At 52.6% G+C, this 20810-nt stretch overlaps 8 protein-coding genes across 8 annotated transcripts; 5 read left to right on the plus strand and 3 right to left on the minus strand.

The window, feature by feature from the left end:
• Positions 1-74: 74 nt before the first annotated feature.
• On the plus strand, positions 75-834 carry P152DRAFT_460376 (uncharacterized protein). Its single transcript, XM_033679896.1, has one exon. The coding sequence runs from the start codon at positions 123-125 to the stop codon at positions 780-782; it is 660 nt and encodes a 219-aa protein (XP_033532315.1). The 5' UTR covers positions 75-122; the 3' UTR covers positions 783-834.
• Positions 475-2697, minus strand: P152DRAFT_460377 (uncharacterized protein). The gene is made up of 3 exons (XM_033679897.1): positions 2281-2697; positions 2155-2214; positions 475-2097 (listed from the first exon to the last, which is right to left on the minus strand). Exons 1-3 carry the CDS (start codon positions 2317-2319, stop codon positions 886-888), a joined length of 1311 nt encoding a protein of 436 aa, XP_033532316.1. The 5' UTR covers positions 2320-2697; the 3' UTR covers positions 475-885.
• A 958-nt stretch (positions 2698-3655) lies between these two features.
• Positions 3656-6399, plus strand: P152DRAFT_400782 (uncharacterized protein; the record flags this gene model as incomplete). The annotated part of the gene is made up of 2 exons (XM_033676588.1): positions 3656-5296; positions 5344-6399. 2 exons carry the CDS (start codon positions 3656-3658, stop codon positions 6397-6399), a joined length of 2697 nt encoding a protein of 898 aa, XP_033532317.1.
• Positions 6400-6515: 116 nt separating this feature from the next.
• Positions 6516-8401, minus strand: P152DRAFT_460380 (DUF185-domain-containing protein). The gene is made up of 3 exons (XM_033679898.1): positions 7944-8401; positions 6920-7893; positions 6516-6863 (listed from the first exon to the last, which is right to left on the minus strand). Exons 1-3 carry the CDS (start codon positions 7966-7968, stop codon positions 6654-6656), a joined length of 1209 nt encoding a protein of 402 aa, XP_033532318.1. The 5' UTR covers positions 7969-8401; the 3' UTR covers positions 6516-6653.
• An 8-nt stretch (positions 8402-8409) lies between these two features.
• Positions 8410-10093, plus strand: P152DRAFT_439714 (cysteine synthase). The gene is made up of 3 exons (XM_033677652.1): positions 8410-9662; positions 9711-9782; positions 9830-10093. Exons 1-3 carry the CDS (start codon positions 8546-8548, stop codon positions 9925-9927), a joined length of 1287 nt encoding a protein of 428 aa, XP_033532319.1. The 5' UTR covers positions 8410-8545; the 3' UTR covers positions 9928-10093.
• Positions 10094-10189: 96 nt separating this feature from the next.
• On the minus strand, positions 10190-14119 carry P152DRAFT_93496 (uncharacterized protein). Its single transcript, XM_033683353.1, has 2 exons — positions 13622-14119; positions 10190-13567 (listed from the first exon to the last, which is right to left on the minus strand). Exons 1-2 carry the CDS (start codon positions 14027-14029, stop codon positions 10367-10369), a joined length of 3609 nt encoding a protein of 1202 aa, XP_033532320.1. The 5' UTR covers positions 14030-14119; the 3' UTR covers positions 10190-10366.
• Positions 14120-14540: 421 nt separating this feature from the next.
• On the plus strand, positions 14541-16224 carry P152DRAFT_93568 (APG6-domain-containing protein). The gene is made up of 2 exons (XM_033683355.1): positions 14541-14742; positions 14791-16224. The coding sequence occupies exons 1-2, from the start codon at positions 14658-14660 to the stop codon at positions 16197-16199; spliced, it is 1494 nt and encodes a 497-aa protein (XP_033532321.1). The 5' UTR covers positions 14541-14657; the 3' UTR covers positions 16200-16224.
• A 997-nt stretch (positions 16225-17221) lies between these two features.
• Positions 17222-18167, plus strand: P152DRAFT_483766 (uncharacterized protein; the record flags this gene model as incomplete). The annotated part of the gene is made up of 3 exons (XM_033681964.1): positions 17222-17495; positions 17546-18032; positions 18113-18167. 3 exons carry the CDS (start codon positions 17222-17224, stop codon positions 18165-18167), a joined length of 816 nt encoding a protein of 271 aa, XP_033532322.1.
• Positions 18168-20810: the final 2643 nt, after the last annotated feature.

The following is a 20810-nucleotide window of genomic DNA, read 5'->3' on the forward strand; positions in this document are numbered from 1 at the left end:
TGGTGTATCGGGTGAAGAGGGAGGTGTTGGAAGCGAAGAAGGAGGTGGAGGGGTGGGAGGGAAGGGTGGAGGAGGTGAGGAGGGCGGTGGTGGAAAGGGGGGAGGTGGGGATGGAGGAGAAGATGTGGGCGCTGGGAAGGGCGAGGGATGAGTTGATTGGGTGGATTGAAGGGGAGTTGGCGAAGGTGCCTGAAGCGGACGGGGAGACCGATGACGATGGGCGTCTGGGAGCTACGGGCGGGCAGCTGGAGAACGATCCTGTTCCATCGAACGAGCAGATCGACGCGGCGTACGAACACTATCTTGAATCACGAAGAGCCTTACTCAAAACGATGGCATCTATTCCATCACTCGACCTCCCCACAGAGCAACCACCTCCCCAACCCCTCTCCCAACTCCCGCAACCATCCACTAAACCGGCTCCGCTCCAATCTCACCACATCCTCCCCCACCTCCCCGCCCTACTCAGCTGCGTCGACGACGAACGCGACCTAATGCAACAAACCGCGTACCTCCGCCGCCGCCTCGCGGCCGGCGCGGACGAGAACGCCAAAATTGTCGATCGCCTCGCCGGGGAGAGCTATCTGCTGCAGGACGCGAATGCGATGGAGATATCCATGGCGTCATGGGCAGAGGCGTCGGCGGCGAAGCGGGAAGAGCTGGAGCGGTTTCTCGATGAGAATTTTCGGGCGGGGGAGAGCGGGTTGCGGAATGCGGAGGAGGTATTGCGGCGGATGGAGGGGAGGAAACAGGCGTGGGAAGAGATCAAAGGTGATGTATGAGTCACGGGTATGGCTATGGTGCAGTAGAAAACTTCAAAACGACTTCGCTGGAGGGTATCTGGTACATGCGTGACAAACATGACGCGGTCACTCGCACAATGCTTCAACTGAACTTCTGCACCCTCGCTTCCAGATCTTTCACCCATCCGCCCACGACATCCATGTTCTCCTTCAACACGCCCTCGCCATCTTTCAGTGCCTCCTTCACCTTGTCCAACGCCTCTCTCCATGCCTTGATCTCCGCCTCCTGCTCCTGCTGCCGCGTCCGCATCTCATCCAGCGTCGTGCTCGCATCGCCGGCCGACGCGTGGATGAGCCGCAGTGACCGGAGCCGCTCGACGACGAGTGGAAGCGTTGGTGCCATGGATTCGATGGCGGGGAGGGCGGAGTAAAGCGCTTTGATGGCTTCGGCATTGGTAGGGTCGTCCAGGTAGGATTGCGCAGCGTCGGCGGATGGCGTGCCATTCGCCTTCGATCCACCCGTCGAGTTGATTTTGATTTTGGATGTAGCTTCATCCTCGACCTCGATTTCTCGGCGTTGACGTTGGAGGTCCTGGAGTCGTCGCGCGGCGGTCTCGTAGGTCGATGGAGCATTCGCGATGATCGAGAGCTGCTGGTCGAGGCTCTCGATCGTCTTCAAAACGGGGTCCTGGGGGACCAGGTCTTGCGGCGTCGAGCTGGAGACGCCTAATGAGGTTTCCAGCTGGGCAAGCCGGCTGTCGAATTCGGCCGCTTTGGCTAGGATCTCGCTCAAATTGCGATCATACTGAGCAGCTGCAGGTGTTTTGGTCATCCCCATCCGTTCTCCGTTCGCCACTAAGCCATTGGCATCGTGTAATGCTGGAGCCGCGCCCAAGGGTCTGCTCAATACGCTGGCGAGCTGTGTTTCAGCGCTGCTTGATCTCCCGCCTTGTGTGTAGACGGAATCCAGCATCTGACTGAGCTTAGCGATTTCGGAGGCTGCATCAACATCATGATCTTCGGGGGATGTCTGTTCGTTCTGCTCGCACTCCGCCTTCGCCTCTTCGATTTCTTGTCGTAGCCGCCGGAGTTTCCTTTGAAGGCTTTCCTCCTCACTCTCATCATCCGATGGATAACCGGAGTGTTTTCGGGTTACTCGATTTGCGGTTCGATACGAACCTTTCTTGCGTCGGATACGGTCTGAGAAATCGGCTTTGCGCGCATCGACCTTGCTCGATCCAAATCGTAATCGAGCGTCGTCGGTCTTGAGCCTCCTTCGATCCACACCCGATTCGACGCCCTCGGAATCTTCGTCATATGATGATTCGCCGGATGACCTTTCTGTTGTTGAAGCCTAGGCATGTGTAAGTCTTCACCCAGGAGCTCTTTATATATACATGTATGCGCTCACCTGGGTTGTGGATACATCATCGGTCAATCCGGGCGTTTCGTATACGTCTGGTGCAGAATCCTTGACGGGTCAGACATGGAGCTTCAAACGGTCTACAGTACTCAGAAAGAGACGAATTAATCATACTAGGTCTGGTAGATTCGCGTACTTGCGTATTTGTGTCATGTTTGCGACCTCAGGAAGGAATGGGAACACTCTCTACGATCTGTTGCTCGCGTAGGTGTTGGCCAGCAGCTTCTCTAGGATTCAACGGTAGCAGCAAGCCAATAAACGTCATTCCAATCATCCGATATGACCCAAAGATGTATGTTCCGTGCTGGTCACCGTGGAGGTCAACACATGTGTGCGGTGTCCAAGACGCTGGTAGTGTGGAGGTGGACTCAATGTAGTTGGAGCGTCATGTGATTTGAATCGTCGGTTGAAATCGATATCTCCAGATCGGGAGATAAAGCAAGGAGGAGAGGCAAGGGAGAGTAGAGAACACCGGGCCAGAAGTTCTTGTGCAATGCATGAATCCTGATTCCGAATTACCTACTATTACAGCTTATTCCCATATTCGAGGATTCGAGGTTCAAACGGTTAGCGTAACCTCTTCAAATCTCGCCGGCTGATTCGCTGGCTTCTTCTCAGCCATCGCTCCCTCTTACGGTTTCACTTCATCTCGACTCGCCATATCAGAGCCAACCATCCTCGACGATTAATTGAACGACTCAATCTGTGCATTATCAGTCTTTTATAGATGGTCGCAGCTCTGTAATGACGTCAGAACATCTTTCTATCCACTTTGCGGTTGAGAAATGAAAGGTGCCCCTGATCAATCTCATCTCATCAAATGGTGTCCATCCACGACGATTCGGCTCGCAATGGGCAACCGGCCTCCACTTCATCGTTTCTGCTGGATCCATCCGGAAACCTTCAGACCACCTTGTTTGGAGAGGTTCCGTCCAACAATTCTTCCGATATAAAAGCTGCGCTGGGCGTGGGGCAAGGGCCATATGGGTTTTTCAATGAAAGCAGACCCTATCCATCATATAGCGAGTCACAGCAATCATCGATTATCGGTGGAGACGGGCATGTTACTCCAAATACGTCCGATACTCATCTGAGTATCAAGACAGAATCCCAAAAGGCTCCGTCGCCGAGTCAAAATGGCTATCATATCAATGGCACTCAGAGCTTGGACCGTCAGTCGGAATCACGACCAATTGATACTGTCGAAGGCGCTACAAACAATGGGATATCAACCTCCACGAAGAAGCTGCCCACTCTCAAGATACGAAATCCATTATTTCGAACGCAATTCGATGCGACCACGCCCGCCAAAGCCCCGGTGCAGAAATTCACCCCATCTACAGGCACATCTCCTGATATTCATCACACCGGAAATTTTACTTCAACACAAAGCGCCAGCCCGTCATCAACGTTACCTAACTATGCGAATAATTCAACTCCAAGGAAACGCATCAGGCTTGATGAAGAACCGTCGAGTCGCAGGGCATCAATGAAAACGGCTGAAATCTCCCAGCACCGAGCCAAGATTAGCATACCTGCAAATGTCCCAAGCGAGGAGTATGCCAGGCAGTGTATATTTGCAGCATCATGGTCTAGGCTGAACCCATACGCCCTGCACCCTGGGGAGTACCGGATGTTGCGCCAGTATATTACTGGACCACAGGTAACGACTTACGTTAACATACGCAACGGAATCCTTCGACTGTGGGTCAGGAATCCAATGGTGTGCGTCTCAATAGAAGAGGCAGCTGGGTGTGCAAAAGAATCTCGCTTCTTCGGACTCGCATATACCGCCCACGAATGGCTCATCCGAAATGGCTACATCAACTTTGGATGCGTGAGATCACAATCGCCCTCGGTTCCGGCGCGACTCAAACCGTCGAAGCCTAGGGAGACGATCGCCATAATTGGAGCTGGCATGGCCGGACTGGCATGTGCTCGTCAGCTGGAAAATCTTTTCGAACACTTTTCTGAGCACTGGTACAAGCGAGGCGAATTCCCACCGAAGGTCACTATACTCGAGGGGAGGAATAGAATTGGCGGTCGAATATATTCGTTCCCACTCCATGCCACGGCCAACGGCACACATCCACCAGGATCACGGTGTACGGCGGAGATGGGCGCACAGATCGTCACCGGATTTGAGCGAGGCAATCCGCTCAACGCGATTATTCGAGGCCAACTCGGACTACACATGCATGCGATCAAGGAAGGTACAGTGTTATACGACATTGATGGGTCCACCGTGGATAAGCAGACCGATGATCGAGTGGAAGGTCTATTCAACGACGTTCTGGAACGAGCGAGCAAGTTTCGAAATCAGGCCGTGCAAGCATTGACGCTTGAAGGTGACATCAAGTTGATAGAGGCTGGAAAAGATCCTACGACCGACGGAGGCGAGTTTATTTCAGTCTTGGAGTCGAGAGGCGAGCCTGTCAATGTCGTTGCGTCGCAAGGCCGGCCCAAGAAGAATAGACAAACAAACGCCCCCGTGACGATGGAGAAACTGACCGGAAGATCATATCAAGCGACCGAGACAAAGGATTTGCTTGCTGCAGCTGCTGCCGAAAAACTCGGATTCAACCTCACAGCTGGAGTCTCGAAGTTGTCGACGCTGCAACTGGAGCAAAAGGCGCAAGAGCACATGTCAAACCTGGGCGATGTGATGGACGAAGCATGCAGACAATACCAAGACATGATGAATCTGACCGAGCAAGATTTACGGTTATTGAATTGGCACTACGCCAACCTCGAGTATGCGAGCGCCGCCCCTGTTGGATCCTTGAGTCTTACAGGCTGGGACCAAGACTCCGGTAACGAGTTCGAAGGCGAGCATACTGAGGTCATTGGAGGATACACGCAAGTCCCGCGTGGCCTCTACCTGTTCCCAACACCTCTGGATGTCAAACTCGGGCGCTGTGTCGAAACTATCGAGTATCACGCGTCGACTGCTACAACGGAAGGCTGCGCTACAGTTACTTGCAGCGATGGAGAATCAATCCGTGCGGATCGAGTCGTTCTGACTGCGCCGTTGGGCGTGCTAAAGGCCGGAACGATTAAGTTTGAGCCGCAGCTACCGGATTGGAAGCTCGATTGCATTGATCGAATGGGTTTCGGACTGCTTAATAAGGTAAGATAACCAAATCCGATTTGATCGACCCCTCTAACTCGAATCAGCTTGTTCTTGTCTACGATACGCCCTTCTGGGAACAGGATCGAGATATGTTCGGTCTCCTACACGAGTCTATCATTCCACAAAGTCGTAACATGAAGGACTACGCAGCACAAAGGGGTCTCTTCTACATATTCTGGAATACAATGAAGACCAGCGGAGCACCAACTTTGGTTGCGATGATGGCAGGCAACTCGGCTTACGCGGTCGAAAACGTCACGGATGCACAGCTCGTCGACGAGGCTCAAACCAGCCTTTCAAAAATCTTCGGGCAGATTCCGAAACCAAAAGAGACCGTCATCACGCGATGGAGGAAGGATCCGTTTGCTCGAGGCTCATATTCCTACGTAGGACCGAACACCCGATCGGACGACTACGAGAATATGGCGACGTCGGTAGGTCAGATTCATTTCGCAGGCGAAGCAACCTGTGGAACCCATCCCGCCACCGTGCATGGCGCATACCTTTCCGGTCTCCGAGCTGCGTGCGAGGTGATCGAGACCTTCATCGGCCCCATGGATCCCGGCCAGCCACTGGTTGGGACGAAACTGCGACAGAGCAGCACCGACGGCACGCCGACCCAAGCCGTCAAGCGACCCATGGCCGATGCCGTGCAGATCCCTGAACGGCAAAGCCGTGCCGAAATGAACAAAGCTTGGGAAAACGGGCTGAACCAGAAGATCCAGGATGCGATTGGCGCGCGGCCGCTGAAGCCCATCCGCGCCGGCACGAACCCGTTTCTCCTCTGGCAGCGCGACCAGTGGCAGGCGGCGAAGAATAAATGCGACGACGCGAAGCGGGCGAGGCATCCCAAGGATCTGAAGGCGAAGGCGGGGAAGGACGATATCCGGAAGGAGCTGGGGCGGTCGTGGATGGGTGCGTCGGCGGAGGAGAAGAAGCCGTACTATGCCATGACCGAGGTGGCGCGGGAGCAGAGTAAGAAGTGGCACGCGGATTTCAAGGAGCTGATTGAGAAGTGGGATCGGGATGCGGAGGTGATTAAGAAGGCGTATACGGAGGAGAATCCGCTGTCCGAATGGGCGGTCGGCTATGGGTTGTGATCTGGAGGAGCATTTTCAAGGTATCACTTGAACTGGCATTATTATTATCATCCTATGGCCGATGGGTAGCATTTCAAGGGCGCAAGGTAGGGCAGGCAAACTACTTGCATGCATACACCAGGAGTACATGTATTCAATTGCTATTCACACGCTTCGACGCTTGGGATTCGCCCAATCCCGAGTACATATCTTCAAGCCCGAATTCTCTGCCACTGTATTTGAAAGGTTTCTCAGAATCTACCCGATTGTGGGAATTATACTGTGGTCAACACCGATGCGTTCTGGTACCAGCCGAGGAGCGGATTCTCGCCGTTCTTCGTCTGCGTATCCTCCACGTACGCCCACCGCCTCATAAAGTCCTCGTGGGGATAGACACGGGTCAACTTGCCCGTGATCGCGCGATACACATCTTCCATGACCGCGAAGTCGGTCGGGAAGAGGATGTCGAAGTACCCTTGATGGACCTATGGAAGACTGGGGTTAGTTGCGCGAGATTCTTCGTCGGGAATGGAATGCTTACCAAAGGGGTGGTGACTGGCACGGTCCGACGCTTGTATCGCGTCTGCACCACGGGCGCGTTGATCCCCGGAGTCGCGTCCGGCAGGCTATGGAAATCGCTCGTGACAAGCCTATGGCCCGGGAAGTACCGATGTAAAATATCGAAGAACTGCATCAGCCGCGTGGGGATGTATTCCGCCGCCGTCAGGTTCATGACGAGAGGGAGGCTATGGTACAGCTTTTGCAGCGCGCGCGGCGATTTCAAAGGATGGCTGTACGGCGAGGAGACGGCAGCGTTTCGCACGCGGAGATACCGGGCGGCGATCGGGTCCAATTGGCGGCTGTAGAACTCGTAGAAGTCGCCCTCATGGTCGATGAGGACGCTGCCTTGCAGCGCTTCGTCGGTGTACGGGTCGTATCGGATGGCGTCGTGCGCGAAGTTGTCGAACACCTCCAGGGCGATGAAGAAGCACGGCGACGACACGTAGGTGTCCCAATCGAAAATGGACTTGTTGATGATCTCCACCTTGTCCAGATGACCGGCCGCGTGCGCGGATTGTCGCAGCTGGTGTAGTTGCAACGACGCCAGGGACGAGGAAATTTCGATGACCTTATATCTCGTGCATTCGTAGACTTCCGGGTGCATCTCGCGGAGGTAGTCCAGGATATTGAGCATCATCGTGCCGTTTCCGGCTCCCATTTCGTAGATCAGGAGGTCGTGGTATGGGTAGAGTGAGAGCTTGTAGTTCGTGACGAGGTATCGGGCAATGGCTTCGCCATAGTACGGTCGGAATAGTTCGGTCGGCGTATGCCACAGCTGTCTTGTCTCATTCTCCTCCTGATTATCCAACGCATCCTCGAACTCAGTGTAGCGGACGCCGAGCTCCTTCTGGAATTCCGCTTCGCCTTTCAATACACCGAAATCAAAAGGAGCACCGGGCGTGAATATCACGGCTTGCTTCGGAAAGTAGCCATAATGGGGGTTGTATAAGGAATCTTCGGCAGAGTTAGATCTTGAGCTTCTTCCCTAGCGTATTGACCCTTACCATCAATGAAGTCCCTCATCAACATCTTCACCCGCTTTGGCCGCTGCCTCGAGCTCTTGAGTTGCTCGGCCGTGACCCATGGATATCGATTGAACTCCTCCGTTCGATCGGGAGGCAACAACAGACTCCGCTGCGACCAATCGCCCTTGTCCTTTTCCTGCGGCTTCCTAGGAACAGCTCCATAGCGGACGGTTCTGTAGAGTTGCGGCGATGCTCCGCCTGGCGCTCGTGGCCGTCGGGCAGCCCTCAGTGATGAGCATGTCTCATGAGCGAATAGTCGCCGAAATATTCGGCTAACCAAGGGGGAATCCATGCGGAGCAAGAAGGTATTCCCGTAGGCGTAATACGGATGGGATGGATGGAGGTGAAGCATCTCAAGACCCTGTCGTCTGAATTTGCTCCTAGAAGGGACGAGAGCTTTGACCAATCGTCATCATAACTCGAAAGCTCAAACTTCAATGGTTAACTTCGGCTTGTCGTACTTTGTAGAAACAAACTGAGAAACAAACTTCGTGAAGAAAATGTGCGGGAATATGATTTCCGGGCGACCGTAGCCTAAATATATCATTCTCACTTTCGCTGCCTCCAATGGCCTCCTTGCGATGCAGACCAAGTATCAGCTCTACATCGGCGCGTCCGTCCTTGCGGGCGTGCTTCTCACTCTTGGATTCAAGGACGTATATCCGGATCTAGAACGGCGATATCGACAAAGAAAACGGCGTGCTTCGGTCGTTCGTGATGCACCGACTCCAAGTGCAAAACGGAGACTGTCTCTGAGGGACAATACTTCCCGCTCTCGGTCCCTTGCCCCCGGTGGTCCCATTCCCGAAGGCGTCGAAGGTCTGATCGGAAATACTCCACTGTTCAAAATCAAGTCTCTATCCGACGAAACCGGCTGTGAGATCCTAGCAAAAGCAGAGTTCCTGAACGGGGCGGGAAACAGCCCCAAAGATCGCGTGGCGCTCAGCATCATCCAAATCGCCGAAGAGGACGGCCTCATCTCGCCGGACTCGGGCGACACGATCTACGAAGGCACGGTCGGGAGCACGGGCATATCGCTGGCGGCGATATGCCGCGCGAAAGGATACCTCGCGCACATCTGCATGCCGGACGACCAAGCGGAGGAGAAGTACTCCCTCCTGCTGAAGCTGGGGGCCGTGGTGGACAAGGTCCGACCGGCGCCGATTGTCGATCCAAACCATTTCGTCAATCGCGCCAGGTCGCTGGCGGAGGCGCACACTAACGACCCGGAGAAACGTGGGAGAGGGATCTTCGCGGATCAATTCGAGACGGATGCGAACTGGATGGCGCATTTCAACGGAACAGGACCGGAGATCTATGAGCAAACGACTGGCCGACTGGATGCGTTCGTCACGGGGGCGGGTACAGGCGGTACCATTTCCGGGGTGGCTCGGTATCTCAAACCACGAATTGAGCGCCTGAAGGTAGTTCTGGCGGATCCTCAAGGAAGTGGTCTCTATAATCGGATCAAGTTCGGGGTCATGTTCGATCCGAAGGAGCGGGAAGGGACGCGGCGACGACACCAGGTGGACACGATCGTGGAGGGCATTGGCATCAACCGGGTGACGAGGAACCTGGAAGCTGGACGACAGCTCATCGATGATGCGGTGCGGGTCACGGACGCGCAGGCGTCGGCGATGGGACGCTGGCTGGTGGAGAAGGATGGCTTGTTCGTCGGGAGCAGCAGCGCGGTGAACTGTAAGCATGGGATCAGGAATGGCGGGATCGTGGCTAATATCTCCGTAGGTGTTGCGGCTACGAAAGTGGCACGTCAATTAGGTCCTGGCCACACAATTGTTACGATACTATGCGATTCAGGTCAGTTTAGTCCGTTGTTGAAAAGGACTCAATTGACACATCTCCAGGCACGAGACATCTGAGCAAGTTTTGGGCAAAGGCTGGAGATATTGGCGGGTCAAACGAGATGACACTCGATGCCGTCCTTACTGCCAGCGATTCCTGATCGGATTTATCTATCTAACGACTTGGCAATTGTACAGTTCGTTGGGCATGTATCAACACGCTTGTTTGAGATACCCATGTGAATAGTTCATCCTCTGATCCGATTCGCACACTGCATGATCGGATAACATGGGACTTCCATAAACATACCATTACTAAACTTGTCCATGCCTCTTTCTATCCCTTCGAGGGAAAAGCCCGAGGCATGGTTTCTCGTAAAACATATTCCAAAAGTGACGGACTAATCCGTCCTAGGATCGCAACTAAATATCCCACGATGAACGCTGTCATCAAGGGTTGCGATCCTGTGTAGTTGGCGTGTTGTTGCGCAGCGTCAACTTTGATGAGCATTATTTGTGAACGTCCTATCCTTGGCGTCGGGTAAGAAGGTCGTTTCATCCTTCCTGCAGGGCAATGTGAGCAACCAACGGACAAAGTTCTTAAGCCAGTTCATCTTCCGAACCAGAGAACTGCGGGAGTCTTGTTTTGCGTCTTGAATGACCACGAGTGATGGGGACGGGAGGGATATATTTCGGTGAGGGAGGCTCCAGTTCAACTTCCATAGATTCGGATCGGACATGCAAGGCGCTGGACGGTTGAGGGGCCTCTGATCGGAACAGCCTGTTTTCTTCGTCCTCGTGCGGGATATCCGGCACGTTCTCGACCTTGTCAGATAATTCATCGAAGGGGTTGTCATTGATCTCAACGTAATCCATTGCGCCGTCCAATGACGCGTACTTGAGGTTGCTAATGCCTTTGCGCATCCGAGATTGTACCGGTTGAAGAGCCCGTCGCGGACTAGATACCGTTCGTGCGGAATCATCGCACACTGCCGAAAGATTTTGAGATGCCGTGGTCGCGTTCGCCCAATCACTGATCTCGACACCTTCGTTCCGTTTAATGTCCGACGCATTCTTTTGATTAAACTGGGCCCACTTTTGATGCTGAAAGTCTGTCGCATCACTGGAACCGAGCGTATAGTATGGGTGTTGCGTGGCCGGCGAAATTAATTGGTGCTTGAACTGGTTGACCGAAGCCCTGTTGGAGAGAGGTGTGGCAGCGGAGACTTCGTCTGGCGTGTTGGGTGTCGATGGCGTTGCCGATGGTGTCTCTGTCGTATTGGAAGGGCGAGAAGCCGACGCAGAGCGTGATAAAGATTCTAGACTGGCCCGAATTGAGGGCTCTACAACCAATGCATCGACGCTATCTGGAGCAGGAGTTGGGTTCTGGGACAGAACACGAGGAACATCGGAAGTGTATGCTTCAGGGTCCTTTGGTGAAAGAATCGCGGCGATCTGATTTTTCATTGCTTGTTGGCCAAAGGTTGGAGGCAGCCCTTGCTCGTGAGGTACGTCATCGAATGCTCCTCGATGTCCGTGTTGGTGTATCTCGCTAGTCGGCGTAGGTAGTCGTCCATGGCGAGAGGGATTTAAGGTGGAAGGATTAATCCCCTGATCAGCTCGTGGCTGAAGTACTGAGATCTTATTGCCCCCAAAACGAGATGGATCTACAGGAACGGAAAAGCGACCTGTAGGTGGAAGATTCTTAGGAGCAGAGAGTAGATGGTTTGCTCCAACGTGCCCCTGCCACGGTTTACGAGAAATGTTAATGAATGCATTCCCCGGTCCGCCTTGCGATGAAGCACGAGAAGCCGGTCTGGAGACGGTCTCAGCAGCAGACACCGTTTGGAAAGAGGAAGCACGAGAAGCCGGTCTGGAGGTCTCAACAGCAGACTCCGTTTGCAAAGAGGAAGCAGTGCCCGGTCGTATGTAGGGAGAACATGGTATGCGATGAGTTCGCTGTTGGAGGTCGAAGTAATCAGTAGGGGTTGGGGCAGCGGCTGGCAGTCGAGGTGGTAGCAAATGAACCGGCGTTTTTCTCTGCGCCTCGAAGAATTGCGCCCGGCCAAATTCTTGATGATAAGAACTGTATGCGGTGGCATCACCCATACGTAGATCCGGAGCGAAAGGGTCCTTTGTTTCGCGTGACAGTATCAGGCGTGGGTCGGGGCCGGGCAGGCTATGGACCAGCGGAGAGAGCTTCGGTACGATCTTTCGCTCCCATGGTTTCCGTGGCTGCGTTGCCAGGAATTCGGGATCACATTGGGAGAATAGCACAGCGATATCCTCACTACGCGACAGCTGGTCCACAAGTCCTGCATCTAGGTTCTCGCCGTCCGCGCCCATTTTCTCTGATTCAATAGGAACTGTAAGTGTGCCCGGAAACGTCGATACGGATGCCCAGGCGCCGCCATCCGGATGATCCTTCATGGGACAGAATTGGTGGGCGACCCAATATCCTCGCACTTCCTTGTATGGCTGATCTTGGTGATCCATGTAGCCATAGAATGGCGGGTTCATGATAATAGAGGAGGGTACATAGGCTGCAAAGGGGTCCACGACGGGCTCCGGTGGTAGCAGCGCAAAAGAAGGGGGGTGTTTCAGTGCCGGTTCCTGCATATACGCTCGGTCGTCGTGTTCATTGGCCGCTGACTCCGATATCTTCGAGCCCGGGTGTTGCCAGTTCGTAGCCCCAGTAACCGTAACTTTCACATAACATGGCACCTCCAATGAAGGATACCCCGGCTTGGAGTAGATTGAGAAATACGACAAAGACTTTGGCTTGCGTGGTATCTTCCAGATCAAATCGAACATTTTGTCTTGTAGCTCCTTTCGGAAAACGCATGTTCGTGAAGCTTGGGCATCCCTTTCATGTTGTCGTCTCTCGGCAAGCAGCTCGGCCTGGGCGCCCTCCTCATCTGCACGGCCCCGTTTCTCTCTCCAGTCGTCCGAGCGGATCTTCGTGTAATAATGGTATTGGATTTGGTTAAGGTTCTTGTCCGTGAAATACGATGCAATATCATGCCACCCAAAGTTGCAATGGTCTCGTAAGTGAGAAATGAGCTCCTCATCCTTGGGTGTGAACGGCAGAAGCTTCCGAGGACGCTTAACATTTTGAGGATAGCGAGATCGGGCCACAAAGTTCAAATCGAATATGCCAAACGGATCGTAGCTATCTGCAACATCCTTCCAGGAATCGCAGTGATCGGGTGGTTCGTAGTCATCAATCGAGTCATCCGCGGCATCGTACTCCAGCTCCTCAGAATCGTAATCGTTCCGCTTTCGTTTCTCTGGACGACTGAATGTCCACACTGAAGGATTCTTCTTCGCCTTCAGTGGTGGCACTGCAAGCTGGCTCTGCTGCATCTGGAGAGCGGCCCTTAGAATTGACTTCTGCTTCTTTTGCCGCTCATCCGATGGAAGTTGGGCAATGAAGTTAGATACTTGGGATACCAGCGTCTTCGCGTAGCGTTGTAAATATGAGCCATCAAGTGGCTTATCTTGAGGGGAATGATGCTGGGTGACAGGACTTGAATACCTCTCTATCGGAGGTGCATCTTTCCAATCCACAGGCCCTTGGATCACGTCGCTGTTTGGCTCGTCTAATGCTGGATCGAGAGGGATCGTATTCGACGCTTCGGCGGATTGGGAGGGCCACAATTCGAAATGGTCAACGTCGGCACTGTCGTTCGGAGGTGTATCTTGGCCAGGAGCGCCGGTTTGTATTCGTGTCTGCCTCAATATCGCTTCGACCGAGTGAGCGTATGCTTCGGCCGCAGCGTTTCCCTCGTCGCCAACATCCTGAAAGCGAAATGTCAGTGAAAGCGTGCAGTTGACGGATGTAGATCTCCCCACCGTCCTCAAATCCTCCCCGTTCTCATCCACCAGCTCATCTACCAGCTCATATTCGCTACTCTCCTCTTCATCGCCACTGTCGTCTTCACCGCCAGTGTCGATTTCATCCTCCCGAAATTGTTCTGCAAAACTTCTTAGAAATGCAACAGCATCGTCTTCCTCATCTGCAGCGCCCACGTCGTTCTCATCTCGCATGTGGGAGAGGTGGCCATTGTCGACGACAATCTGGCCAGTCCGTAGGTCAATCTCATCGCCGACTGCACTAAAGTCCCGGGAATATTTAAGAATAATGGACTCGAATGCAGACTTGAGTCGGTGATCGTTCCGGCGCCGGTCATGCTCGAGGTTGTCAGTACCTGTTTCGTCCGGATCTTGAGACGTTCGGCGCCTCTTCAATGGCCTCTCCATCGCCTCAAAATGCGGATTGAAGGTGAAGGTGGGGCGGGAGCATCGAAGGGGATGTTTAGGGTGGTGTTTAGTTGGTGTTTAGACTGGAGGGAGTGAGGTCTGGAGGTGGAAGCGGAACGCGTTCATGGATTCACTGGTCGCGACTGCTAAATGGAGTGACACCCCTGCATGTACCCAACCCCACGCCACGTGACATGGACGTGTTTACAAGTACATCCTGCGGCCTTATCGCCTCGAAATATATTAAGGCATGAACCCAACCTCGTGCTCACTGCTCAACAGCGTAACACAAATCCCTGCAGTCCATGTCTACTACATATTAGTACACCTTCTGATCCGTGTGAGATGAAGGCAACACTGAATCCATCACCTGCTGGCCGAGCAAATAATTAACACTTGAACACTCACAGTGAGGAAATGGGCAGGATTCACAAACCCAAAGTAATGCCTTCTTGATGATATGATATGGATTTGCCCCATTTCTCAATGAAGCCCAGCAGCTGATGATGATATCCCATTTCCCTCTCTAATATTGCCTTTTGCCGGCGACAAATTCTTTATTAGAGGTCATTTATGATTTACCATCTGAACCGACCAATAACTTTGTGAACTGCTTGTCTCAAGCATCATGTATTGCCAAAAGTGCCGCTGTCCACTTAGGCCGGATGACACGTTGGCAAACCTAAATCCAGCGTCGTTCAAGCTACTTGCCGGTACGCTCCGCATACGTCTTACACGGAGACATACTGACCATGAGATAGAGGCAAGCGGAGAGCTAACGACCTCGACAACCGCCGGCCCCGCAACTGGTACTGGGGCGGGCATCACGCTAGATCGCCATGAGCACTACGTCAAGGCCTCAAAGGATGCAAGAACGCCGGCTTTCAAAAGAGCAGTGACGTCGAAGCCAAGCTATGGAGGATCCCAAAATCTACCAGGGATGGCAAGGAATAATCCCGCAATGTCTTTCGTTATGCTATCCGACTCTCAGGTGGCGCCTCCTGCGGATGTCAGTGATATGGGAAGATCTCCTAGGGGTCCCACAAGACGTCCAGTCGATCCGGCGGCGGATCAAGCTCACTTACTCTCAAGCCAAATGAGCACAACCGATCGGTTATTTGAGATTCTTTCGGCACGCTCCGACATCGATCACCCGATTTGCGTAGAATGTACCGAAGTGCTCATTGAAGGCTTGCAGCAAAAGTTGGCGACCGCAACGAAGGAGCGGGACGCCTACGTCGATTTTTTACGACAGGCCAACGCCGATGTCCCATCGGAAGAGGAGCAAAGGCAGGCTCACGCAGAGTTGAAAGCTGCTCAAGACCGAGAAGAGGCGGCCTTCACGGAATTGGAGGGGTTGGAGCACAAGAAAGCAGAACTCGATGAAAAAATCCTCGCATTGGAACTAGAGGGACAGGAGCTAGATCTCGAAGAGCACGAATTCTGGGCTGAGAGAAACGCATTCGCCGATAAACTGTCAGCGTTCCAAAACGAAAAGGATCGAATCAACAATAAACTTGATCACGATACCAAGCAGCTTCACAAGCTGCAACGGACCAGCGTATACAACGACACGTTTTGCATCGGCCACGATGGCTATTTCGGCACTATCAACGGTTTACGCCTCGGACGCCTTCCTGACAAATCCGTCGAATGGCCGGAGATCAACGCTGCCTGGGGTCAGACTTGCTTATTGCTTGTCACGGTTGCAGAGCGGCTTGGCTACTCGTTTAAAGGATATCGCATCTGTCCCATGGGATCCCATTCCATCATCGAGCGCATCGAATATCCTCAAACGCGGTCAAACGCCGAACAATCGCACGCATCGAAGCCGAAGGTCACCCACCTCGATCTCTTCTGCACCGGAGATGCTCCATTAGGTCTGACGCTCTTCCATCGACGGTTCGACACTGCCATGGTTGCCTTTTTGGAATGCTTACGGCAACTGGGCGATTTCGTGGAGAGCGGTCAAGCACGACGACCGTCTGGCAGTTCCGTTCAGGCCATGAAGCTGCCGTACAAGATCGAGAAGGACCGGATCAATGACGCAAGCATCAAACTGGGGGGGTTCAATCAAGAGGAGTCGTGGACAAAAGCGTGCAAGTTCACGCTAATTTGTTGCAAGTATCTACTAGCTCATGCTAGTCAGATGTCAACTCAGCCCGTATGATGGATAGGAACCAACGATATTGGTTCTTCCGTACGCAAATACACGCATATCACGTGATATATAACCACATGTCATTCACTGTTGATCGGGTTTCATATCTGCGTGCACGGCTAATACCGTATCTACCAGAGAATCCGGTGTTGGAGAAAGGGAGGATGGCTGTGCGCCTATCCGTGTTGCTCTGAAAAGGCTCGGGGCGAGCCATAGGACCCTGCATGGTGCATTAGTGCCTAATATCTGTACGGCATGGATATCCGCTTTCAGGAGCTCTATGAGGCAGAAGGTGATTTGTCGCCTTGTCAGCTATGGATAGACTTCTTCGATACGATTCGTGGACTGCTCCACAGTACCTCCATGTGCAGAATGCTGTTAGGTCCGGAGGGTTAATTCAAGGCCTGCTTCTCCAAAATGTTAGTATCATGCCAACTGCCTTTAGGTAGGAGTGTCGGCACTGTTGGCTAAGATGTTAAATTCTCTGTCGCCCAAACTAGCCTATCTTACGGATCTCATCAGCGCCAAAATTGCTGGAAACAATATCTTGATGAAACATTTGAATTTATTGACAGCGGAAGAGTAATGAGATGAACAGTTACCGGTTCGAGATGAACGGCATTCAGAACAGACGACCACCCTCCATCAGCACTTTACGATGATGCTGCTTGCCAGGATGGCCGTCACGATTTCATGCAGCCCACCCAGCCCGAGATACCACGAATCAGACACTCCGAGAATGCTCAGTGGTTACTTCAATGCAATGACAGTTCCGTATATCGCTTGTCCTTGGCTGATCGCCATTGGGGGAGAGGAGCGGCGTTCTCGCTCATCTCAACGTTCGGAGGCTGGCTCTGAGTTATCTATCGTCCATGGTTCACATACTTAACAACCTATTCAGCCGTCGTCACAATCCATGAGATGGACCCTCCGGCTATTCTTCTTTCTGGACACGAATACAACTCGACTACTAGTTCAGGACCTTGCTACCGGCACACCAGATGGCCAGTTCAACTCCACAAACCCAGACGATGGGTCTCGCGCCTTTGAGTAGTCAAGGGAGTCACCCCTTCCCCGACTTCTCTGCGGCGCGTAGAGAAGCTGCATTTTTCATGGTGAATACTCCTCCAGAAGCCATTTTCCCCTCGCGGATGGAGGCCGTCCTTGAAATTGTGCTTCGCAAAAGTGACGAACATCTCCACGCGGAGCGCGAACTGCGAAGGCTAGAACGGCAGCCGACAGACAGGCATGAAATGGATGTCAGACAAAAGCAAATGGAAGTGGAAAGTCGCCTTGCAGTATATTGTATGACCTCTTTCTCCTCATCTTGACACTGTTTGGTCTGATATTGGCAGTGGACTGGCTCCATCGAGCAAAACGAATCATGGAGATGCCGCAACCCCTTAGCCTCGATCATCGAGAGCTGCAAAATAACATATTTAAGTCTGTCGAAGGGCAGCAATACATGCGATGGCAATCTCAAGATGGATGGGGGTCTCCCGACGATCGAACCGGCCACCGGCAAGACCTCGTCACGATTCAAGGGAGGTCCCGAGAAAGTATATGGGCCAACTTGGCTGTTGGTCCGTTCCTCAGATGGTTCAACCGACTCCTCGGACGCAGAGACGTTCCGTATGATGAGAATGCTGTGCTTTTGGTCAGTGAGCGGGTTGCTGTTGTGCTTGGAGGCATCTGCCTGACCGGCTCAATCACCGTGCTGTACAATCTTGACTCAATGTGGTTCCGACTCTGGTGTATCAACGTTTTCACAGTGATATTCGCCGCCGTCTTGTGCATTATCTCTTCGGAACCGGCAAGCAAGACATTCGTTGGACTCTGCGGGTACGTGAAAGGCCATCCTTTTCTCCCCTGATTTCCGTGCGGTTTGTCTCAACAAGGCTGACTTCTCCAACTCTTACTAGATTTGCGGCTGTACAAGTCGTCTTTATCAGTGGCATTGAGGACACATCATCCTAAGCCAGTCTCGGCTCGAGCGGAATTATTATTCCTAATGTTGCCGTCCGCGGAATGGGTTTCCCGCGGACCTAGGGGCTCTTTGTGCTTTTCTGATCTCTCTTTCGACATAAAAACTAGCGGCTGCCCCCGGACGGCACTTTTAGACGACATGAACGTCATCTCTCTGGAAACCTGCCGCAAATTCCCTAGATTAGCAATATTTTCTTTTGTTCGAGCTCATGAACCTACCAATGAACATTTTATTTCAGTCTAGGATGCTACATCTATGTCCGGACATGCTCGGAGCATTCTTGAATACTCATTTCAAATGTGTACGACCCCGGACACGCTATGGGCAGCAGAGCCTCAACTCGTGGACAACAATGGCGTATCTCCGGCGTAGCAAACATGATGACACGACCTTACTGTCATTCCTATTCAGGATTTTGGCTCCAGGGGCAATTAATAACTCCTACACTGGCCTCCTCGTTTTAGATGACATTCTCTACAACGGTGTGGAAGTACCACAGGTTCAGCCTCGACGTACCTCGAAGTCCATCTCGTGGGTCACAAACTATTATTAGTGGAAGCGAAACGGAAGTGGCATCCTATATTTTTGGGACCCAAGAAGAGGAGGGTTGGTCGGTGAAGCATTTGTACTCTCTCCGTACCCGAACGCATCCCATAACCATACCTGGTCGCTCATGGAACGATCTGCCTGGAACAACCACGAAATACAACGGCCTGGTCCTCAGGGGTATATTTCGGGTGTGACGGAGGAACCGTGCGAATGGGACACAAGTAGCTAGTGGCTCTCGTGGCCGAATCGCCATCTAAATACATCCAACGTTCTTCCGTTGGGATTAGAGTGCTCGATACCGCTTAGAATCGCCGGTCAAGCCAATTCCTTGGTTCCACAATGTTTCGTTGTTCTGCTTTTTTGTCTACGTCTCCGAAAGCAACGACGCTATCGAGTGATGTAACGTGTAGTTCGATGCTAGTCGCGGTGGGCTAGACTCTGATCTGGTCTATACGACGTCAGTGCGATGGCTCTTCTGCCGTTGAGACTGCTTCATGACCCATACTAGTCACTGGATTCCTTGTCTAACCAGTCGGATCAGTCCCGACTAGGAACAATGAAAGTCAGTATGCCGGATACCAACACTGAACACGATGATGCGATGCTGAACAACGCTCGATTCCAGACAATGGTGGACTCGAGAGTGCCTCCTCAATGCGTGTTGGGGTTGTCGGTGATCAGCGGGGAATCCTTTCATGTTGTGTTGTACCTAACCACTAGTCAGTAATCACCGACTTTCTGTGTCGAGAGGAAGCTCACTGGCTATCACATCGGTGCACTGGATCCTATAAGTATGAGTAATAGCCCCCCTTTTTTTCCTTTGTCTTTGATATACGGCATACTTCCCCCCCCTTTGAACGATTGACAGCACGATCTTGTCCCTTGATTAATGGCCAGGCAACGAGGCTGTGTCTATTTCACTCTCATAAATGGCTGGTACCCAGGAGAATGGGGCTCCCTCGCCCACTGCAAACCGCAGCAAGTCTGATGACTATGCACCGAATAAGCCAAAGAAGGCTCTCAACCCCTCGTGTCTTGGGGAATCTGATTCTGAAGATACCAAGCCTTGCCGACCCAAGCTCCCTATCAAGGCGGCTCATAATACGGTATGTGGACTCCGGCATGCCGACAACATTCCAGAGTTCTAATGCTTGGAAGCGGTCCAACTAGGACATATTAATGGGCTCCGAAATGATCAGTAAATGGAACGGTATCTAAGTGGGCGTCTCCCCTGAAGCCATGTCATGGTAGAGTCTACTAGGAACCTTGCCTGGACACTGAAGCTGGATCCAAACCCGGGAACCCTTCTAGTCTTGCGAGAACTCAGGGGATAGCGGAGAAGGAGGCGGTGCTAAATAAAAGCGCTTACATCTGTTACACCGTGGAGGTCATCTCCTGCGGCCTTCCGTATCCCATTCTTTCGGGTCTCGGACCGATATTGGCAGCACCACATCACTTATAGCGTTAAGACCTTTTACATAGGCCGTTTCACTGCATCCCTATATCCAATGTGAACTCACTAATGTGGACTGATGCTCCCGAGACCAGCTGTATATTAGGCCGTGAAGTAGCTCATAGAGCAAGGCGATGCCGACTACCTTCCAACGGCCTCCACCCCTGAAGGAGGGCGACACATGATAACAGAACACTCTTCTTCCATCTCCTCCCATGTTTCCCACCTGGTACTGAGGATGTCCAATGATCTTTTGTTGTCGATAGTTCTTGCCAATTATGATTCTATGTTGTGTCCCTGAAGTCTGATGAATTCACCCTTCTGTAGCGAGGTACAGTGAATTACCAGTGGCACTATATATATCTTCAACAGTGAGATTTATCACTAGCGAGGCGCCATGGCTGTGGGATGGAGGGAGGCCGTCTCCCTGGTAATAATGATCAGTTTCATCGGTTGGAAGCCCGGCCACTCCGGTCGAGGCTACAGTATTTGGATCATGTTCCGGCCGCCTCTGGTAACGATGGTCTGTAGGGAAAAAACGGCTATTACACTACCGGGCTGTTTTTGTAGCGTTTCCGCATATGCGGGGCGTGAGTATTTTGCTCTTTTTACTTTTTGATTGAACGTTGAA

Source organism: Eremomyces bilateralis (genome assembly GCF_010015585.1).
Source record: "Eremomyces bilateralis CBS 781.70 unplaced genomic scaffold P152scaffold_17, whole genome shotgun sequence".
Taxonomy (NCBI): Eukaryota; Fungi; Ascomycota; class Dothideomycetes; order Eremomycetales; family Eremomycetaceae; genus Eremomyces; species Eremomyces bilateralis.

Coding starts and splice junctions, on each gene's coding strand:
- P152DRAFT_460376 (XM_033679896.1), top strand. CDS start 123: ATGTGGGCGCTGGGAAGGGCGAGGGATGAGTTGATTGGGTGGATTGAA.
- P152DRAFT_460377 (XM_033679897.1), bottom strand. CDS start 2,319: ATGACACAAATACGCAAGTACGCGAATCTACCAGACCTA. Junction 2,215..2,280: donor ACGCGAATCTACCAGACCTA/GTATGATTAATT, acceptor TGACCCGTCAAG/GATTCTGCACCAGACGTATA. Junction 2,098..2,154: donor ATGATGTATCCACAACCCAG/GTGAGCGCATAC, acceptor ACACATGCCTAG/GCTTCAACAACAGAAAGGTC.
- P152DRAFT_460380 (XM_033679898.1), bottom strand. CDS start 7,968: ATGTTGATGAGGGACTTCATTGATG. Junction 7,894..7,943: donor GATGAGGGACTTCATTGATG/GTAAGGGTCAAT, acceptor ACTCTGCCGAAG/ATTCCTTATACAACCCCCAT. Junction 6,864..6,919: donor TGCCAGTCACCACCCCTTTG/GTAAGCATTCCA, acceptor AGTCTTCCATAG/GTCCATCAAGGGTACTTCGA.
- P152DRAFT_439714 (XM_033677652.1), top strand. CDS start 8,546: ATGCAGACCAAGTATCAGCTCTACATCGGCGCGTCCGTCCTTGCGGGC. Junction 9,663..9,710: donor GAGCAGCAGCGCGGTGAACT/GTAAGCATGGGA, acceptor ATATCTCCGTAG/GTGTTGCGGCTACGAAAGTG. Junction 9,783..9,829: donor TACGATACTATGCGATTCAG/GTCAGTTTAGTC, acceptor ACACATCTCCAG/GCACGAGACATCTGAGCAAG.
- P152DRAFT_93496 (XM_033683353.1), bottom strand. CDS start 14,029: ATGGAGAGGCCATTGAAGAGGCGCCGAACGTCTCAAGATCCGGACGAA. Junction 13,568..13,621: donor ACGGGGAGGATTTGAGGACG/GTGGGGAGATCT, acceptor TTTCGCTTTCAG/GATGTTGGCGACGAGGGAAA.
- P152DRAFT_93568 (XM_033683355.1), top strand. CDS start 14,658: ATGTATTGCCAAAAGTGCCGCTGTCCACTTAGGCCGGATGACACGTTG. Junction 14,743..14,790: donor GTCGTTCAAGCTACTTGCCG/GTACGCTCCGCA, acceptor ACCATGAGATAG/AGGCAAGCGGAGAGCTAACG.